We start from the raw sequence: 6,837 nt of genomic DNA, 5'->3' as shown, positions 1-6,837 counted from the left end.
TTATAGCAGATGTTCCGAAAAGAGATCATATTAGGAACTCACCGAGTATTATGGAGGCATTTGCTCGCTGGACAAGCTTATCCACAGTGTTCTTGAACTCCTTAGATTCTTTAATCCTGATTTGCGCTCGAAACACCTCGCCCAGGCGCGGTCTACCCAGCAGTGCCATTTTCTCTTCCTCCGTTCTCTCCTCCGGCTGCTTCATCTCCGCCGCTGCAGCCATTCCTGCTTCCGCTGAAACCAGAAAATCGCGTCTTGCTGCTTTAATAATGTCACGGGACATGTTTCATAACAGAATAAGTAGAGAGCCGATTCATGGTCAGATAGGAACAGCGAAACAGTTTTTCCGTTAATTAAGAGTTTTAATTAATTCCAGTCTGACATGATAAATATGCGAGATGTACCGCTGAAAATTTCTTTATTGGATATTTTCAGTTATTGAATGACCCATTTTTGCATTAGCAAAGTGCTGCATTTTTTATAACTTCAAGAAAATAATTTTAACATCGAAACGTAGATGTACCGACACAGTTCTAAAATCATTAAAAAATATATAGAGTTATACAAAGTTATAAAATCATAAACAGAGCATTTTATTTAGTATATTAAGAATTATTAATTATTCTTTAAAAATATTTTATTTTTTATTTTTTGCTAAAATTATTTTCTTATAATTATGATATTCATTTTAATATATAGTGCTATTATTTTTATTTATTATATTGATATATATTACTAATTCATATACTTGTTAAATATAATTCTATTTAGCCTCTAAAATACCTTGACTTCCATATAGGTATACTAAATTTTATATACGTATACCCATATAAAACGCGTATAGTATTAAAGACTTAATAACATTATTAGTATATATTGTTAAAGATAAACTCACACATAACACCCCGACCTGACTAAAGATTGATTGTGTGGAAACAATATTAGACAATTGATTGATCGATATCCTCTGTACATGTAAATCTATTTAAATAGACCTTAAACACAGACGACAAACGCGACAAACAGTCGCTTTCTCGCATAGTCGCGGCTTTACTATCGATTGGTCTCATGAATTATAGTCGCACACCTCTCTTAAGCTAATTCCGTGCCTCGTACTTCGTGTCTGACCACGCATCGACTCACATCACTTGCATTGACACTTTTCTACTAGCGTATAGTGTGAAACTAAACTCACAATCAGCCTAGAAAACATTGTTCTATGCGGCTGCATACAAATGTAGAGATATAAATATTAATTTCGTCATTCTTACATAGTTAGTACAGTAGTTAGTTTTGACAAAAATATTTTGAGCCGTATTATTCAACTATATCTGAAGAAATGTTAACATGTAAAGAACGATATATTAATAGCTATGTAAAGACTCTATAATTTAAAAAATTAAAACTTGATACGGGCAATAAGAGCCAAGCGAGACGTTTAATCGCTAATTATAAAATACATGTTAAAATTACGAACATTTCGACCCTATTTTGGGGTCCTCCTCAGCGCATTATATAAGATCCATTGTTTACATAAATCGACGGCGTGAAGGCCATAATAATATTTAACATTTTGAAAGAACGAGTAACGCATTTTGCAGCCTGCGTGAATTAATAGCTTGTAAAGGCTCTATAATTAAAAAAATTAAAACTTGATACGGGCAATAAGACCCAAGCGAGACGTTTAATCGCTAAAATTTATTATAAAATACATGTTAAAATTACGAACGATATATTAAGTAGTCCAAATATTATTTATGTATAACGATAAAAAGGCAATGCGATGTATACTGAAGATTTTGTACAAAATAAGTCTGCTGTGCTATCAACGCATAAATAATACTCGATAACCACATTTATCTCCGTCATCGAGGGATGATCGATACTTTGCACCGGATGGTTCGATCGATGATGAATGACGCATTTATTGTCGATATCTTCTGTCCACAACCGTGATAGTATATGATCGTATTTCATCGTAAAAATAAAAGAAAGTAGGAATAAATCCGGGATATGTGCCAAAATAAAAGACAGCCACGAGAAATAAAAGAATAAATAAAAGTTAGAGAAATAGAGAAAAAAAGTATTATTATTATTAGAGAAAATTTGTACAGAGTTCCCATTAAAATGGAAAATTTTAATGTAGAGATATATATAATTTCTTTAAAAAATAACAAAATTCTACAGAACAGTTTATATATATATTTTTGTTTTAAAAATCTCTTGCAAAAAAAGTCTATGGACTATTTTTACATTTTCCAATGTAAGAAATCAATAAGCGGACAAACTTGTTCTTTAAACGATCAGAGTTATGCCTTAAACACAGCAGGAAAGTTAAAATATCTTTATTAGAAAAATGTATTATTTTTTAATCGCAATTATCTACTTCAAATTTTCATTTCAAGAAACATCCTTTTGTAAGCAGATATAAATTTGTTTGCCTTTTACTGTATTCTAGTATTACTCTATAAAAGCTTCTTATAGCTCATATCTCGACTAAAGCCCGGTGGGTTAGCTTTCCGCATTGGCAAATTCAATTTCACTCGACTTTTCCTTGATTTAGGATCGATGTATCCTCCGTTATCTCAGTAATACCCTCCTAAACTTCGCGTCTCGCGAAAGATATTTTGTCAGATCACTATTGCATCACTAATTTCAACATATTAAGTATAACAATGAAAAAAATATTTAATGTTTTATAATATGTAATTATAAAAAGCTTTTGATAATTTACTGGATAAGCGGAAAATAATATTTTACAATAAAATGTAGTTTGAAATATAAAGTAAAATAATAAACATTATTTAATAATGTCAGGTTATTATTTAATAATAATAATAAAGTAATAATATTATACTATGTAATAAAATCGCATTTATCACATTTGCAGCATATTATTGGCGTTTGCAAAATACAATAGTAATCTTTATTGGGATACAATTTCATAATTGTATCCGTATCCGTATTTTCAACGTAAACTATATTTGTTGTTTACTACTTTTTGTTTTTATGATCTGTATTCACATTTCACTTGTGTGAAAATTCCCAGCTATATCGATCTGAAAGTGTTTTGAATGCTTTCAACCTTTACAAAAATCGGAAAAGAGACTTTTCCGGAACTTTACGTAACTATGTACATCGCAAAAACTCAGTTAAAATAAGGCCAAAATCAATTAGCACTGTGAGATTTATAGCATACTTGAAAATAAAATCTTTGGAAGAGTATTCTGTTATAATTATTCAATGTATATAATTAAATAAATAATAACAATAAAAATATTATATAGGATTTAATGATATGGTATTTTTTAACCTATTCTTTTAAAATTAATGGATTTTAATGCTCTTGATATGTATAAAAGATGCAGCGAGTTAATAAAATTTGATCTAAATTTACTTTTTAAAGCTATCGGTGTAATACGTCGTCGAACTTGAAACTTATCGAACGCGAATGATTCGAACAAAAGATGCGGGAATACAATTTATCAGGGAAGATGGAGAGGGCAAGGGATTAGCAATGGTAGATTATTCCTGTCCCAGACATGGATAAGATCAATGAACGATCGGTCGATGAACGCCAGATGCAGTCGGGGGTGCGATTTATTGCCCTCGAAATACGTCTTTCGTTGAAAAAGCCGGCGCGTATAAAATTTGCGGTAAAGGGAATGTAATTCGTCTCGGGAATTATTCCGCATTGTGCAAACTTTCTAGCACATTTCCCAGTATTGCTTCCTTCGCTCGAATGTAATAACGCATTGCGACGCATTTTAAGTGAGTTTCGTCACAATGTGAGTTAGCTCAACACAGAAATACTTTACGCGCTCGCATTTTTATGCAAATATAAATTTATTATTAACTTCACTTATTATTAACTTTACTTTTCATATAAAAAATAAAGCGATTTCAGTTTTACATTTTATTTTATACTTAATGTTGAATGAGTTGGAAAATCTCTTTTTTAGTTCTTTTGAGACTATAACAATAAAACACGTATGATACACCTTTTATTTTTTATCTGTTACGAACTTCAAATGCTTATTTGAGCTACTTAGAGTAAATAATCTTAAAATAAAAGAAAGCACGAGATACTTACGAGAAAAAACTGTTCCATTTTTTTATTGGGTAAACTTCGCAATCGAAAAATTTTTAGCTGCAGCGAAACTGGAACGCGGTGATTGAATACAAGCGTTGATAACTAAATATGGTCCTGGCTTTTCCATTAGAATATTTTAAACTTGATTGGTAGCGGGGAGTCAGAAATAAATGGCGGCGGAAAACCTCGTCTCATTTCGCAAGGTTTTTTTTAACGGTAGTGGAATTTTTACGAGCGCTCCTCGATCAAAACGTCGAAATTATCGGAAAACATAAGAAATGGCAGGACGAGAGCAAACTATAAATTCAGTATATGGATACAGTAAAATCTTTTTCAAATTTTAAAAAACTTTAGAAATCTATTTGTCAGAAATGAACACATTATTTAAATTAAAAGATTTTTTTTTTTAATTAAAGATTGATTTTAAACTATTATAACTGCCTAGTTAAAAAATTATACAAAAAACTTAAAGGTACTTACTATATTAGAATATCAACACGATGTTATCTCGCGTGCAGCAAACAGCGAGGCAAATCGTTATATTTATACGCGAGCCGTCAAGTTGAAGGTACTTTAGATTATCGTATCTCTCAGTCACAGCAATTGAGTTTCACTAACAGGTTTAATCGATAGCTATAATACCGATTATCTAACGAACATGCTTTTAATATTGTTCTACGTTTTATGAATGGAGCGCAATGCAATATGGCAGTTAACATTCAAGAATTTAAAGCGACAAGCGTTGCTTCAGCATAGCTCTAAATGTTTGAATATTTTAATTGCAGAAATTATATAATTATTCGAAATGAGATAAATCTTCGCCAATTCTTTTTTCCGTTTTAAATATTTAATTAGTACTTCACCTACACTGATTTGAGTATAATTAATTAATTAGCAAAAATATTACTTCACAGTTGTTTGGTTGAAAAGGGTATAAGTTAATGTATGTCTATATACTCGAGCTTACTCAGGGTCATGATCACGCGAGGGTCATGACATATCGAAATAAAAATCATTTCAATCAAAGCTAGGTTCTAGATATATATTCTTTACATACACCTTTCGTACTTTTAATTTCTTTATCAATTTTTTTATTTATTTTTATTTAATATGTCTATGTTTTTCTTTTTAAGATAATTTTTTGAATTGACAACGTACAGATTGTATGACAAATGTATAGATATTTATCATTTCCACAAAACTTTTAATTTTATTATATACAATTGCAGAGAGGAGAAATTTTTTAATAAATTAAATATGCCACGTTGCTATATCAATATTCAAAGCGAAACTCAGAAAAACTGCAGTACGCGGCGATTTTTAACCGAGTGGTTGAGCACGTATATAGGTCGATGTTGCAGCTGAAATTACTCTTGGTTACTGCAAGAGTAAAATAGATCGATCGAGAGATGGATGTGGGGTTAGCAATGGGGGTGCTTAATGCGAGACTGAGTTTATCATGGATCACCCGAACGACCACTGCAATTGGGATGGCCCAGAAGTTAAGAAAGTTCCAAGTGAAGAAGTTAAGAGATGACGCAATATTTTGATCAATCTATCAATGGGATATTAATAAAGGGTCTATATTAAACGCGTGATTAGCCTCGAGCATAAAGCGATCGAGAACCGCGCTTTTACTCTCGCTTTTGGTAATATCGCATTGTTTAATTATTCCCGCTTTCTACCGCGTGCTGTCGATAGAAATTTTATTTAAACATAATTTATACTTCATGGAAAACTTGCACCGCGCTTGAAAATTCTCAGAAGTAAAATTACGAGAACTTTCTCAATTATTAACGAATATATAAATTCATCCTTAATATTTTAGATCTGTAATTCTATCTTCTAGTACACTTTTTCTGCCGCGTATACTTAATTTGCAACTTGTTACAGTATTTAAACTATTTCCTGAAGATAAATTATTATTGCTTAAATTATATTCAGAATTTTAACGTTAATTAAATAATGTTTGTTGCTTTTTCTTTTATTCTTTACTAATTAATTTACTAGTTACTAATTAATTATTATTATAGTTATAAGTTTGTAATTTATATACTTTATATACCTATAATTATTGCTCTTGCTTTTGAATATTTTCTGTAATTAAATGTATATACAAGTAAAGATGTATTTCCAGTTTGGAATGTTTTAGAATACTGTATTATTTGTTTTAACTTTATTTGATTATTTCCTTCATTTTTATTTGTATGATTTCTATTTTATTTCAATTATTACATTTTCTTTAATTGATTTCTTTTCAGAGACACATTGTTGCATAAATGCATCACTTATTCGCCAATACTTTGTCGACCTGTTCGCCGTCAAAGTTCGCTCGGCTTTAGCCCGGGAATCCATTTTTAGAAGCAACGTATGGCGCTTTGCGGCCAACGTAACTTACGTCGCGGTAAGGTTACTTTTAAGTAGTAAATTAGACGCGTTATTTCGAGACCAGTCAGCAGAAATTCAACGAGCAACTGATTAAAAGTTTATAGTAAATTTATAGTAAACTTGACCAGGTCCTTGTTACCTTATTGTTACGGCCGTTGTTATCGTCAGGACTTTAGAAACAAACAAAAAACATTTTCCGACTAAAAGCTATAACACACAAAATGCATAGCCTAGCATAAGCATAGTATAAGACCGCTAAACCAATGTTCAAACTATCCAGTATAAAATCACCATATTAATTTACATAAAATATGCTCATTGATCCAGCGGTCTTATGCTATACGCTTGCTACGCTA

At 31.1% G+C, this 6,837-nt stretch overlaps 1 protein-coding gene across 2 annotated transcripts in view; it reads right to left on the bottom strand.

Moving 5' to 3' along the window:
• LOC112451794 (sodium/calcium exchanger 2-like) overlaps positions 1 to 6,837 on the bottom strand; it is a 44,539-nt gene that overhangs the window by 2,485 nt on the left and 35,217 nt on the right. The window contains exon 4 of one of the 2 annotated variants that reach the window (XM_025011764.1): positions 43 to 225. In XM_025011764.1, coding sequence (XP_024867532.1) covers positions 43 to 225 — 183 coding nt within the window. Of the gene's footprint in view, positions 1 to 42; positions 235 to 6,837 lie in introns of both variants that reach the window. The other variant, XM_025011699.1, reaches the window with a different exon arrangement.

Source organism: Temnothorax curvispinosus, unplaced genomic scaffold (genome assembly GCF_003070985.1).
Source record: "Temnothorax curvispinosus isolate PA1 unplaced genomic scaffold, ASM307098v1 QBEX01000049.1, whole genome shotgun sequence".
Classification (NCBI taxonomy): Eukaryota; Metazoa; Arthropoda; class Insecta; order Hymenoptera; family Formicidae; genus Temnothorax; species Temnothorax curvispinosus.
Note: the sequence above shows the minus strand (reverse complement) of the source record. Positions and strands in the feature narration are given on the sequence as shown.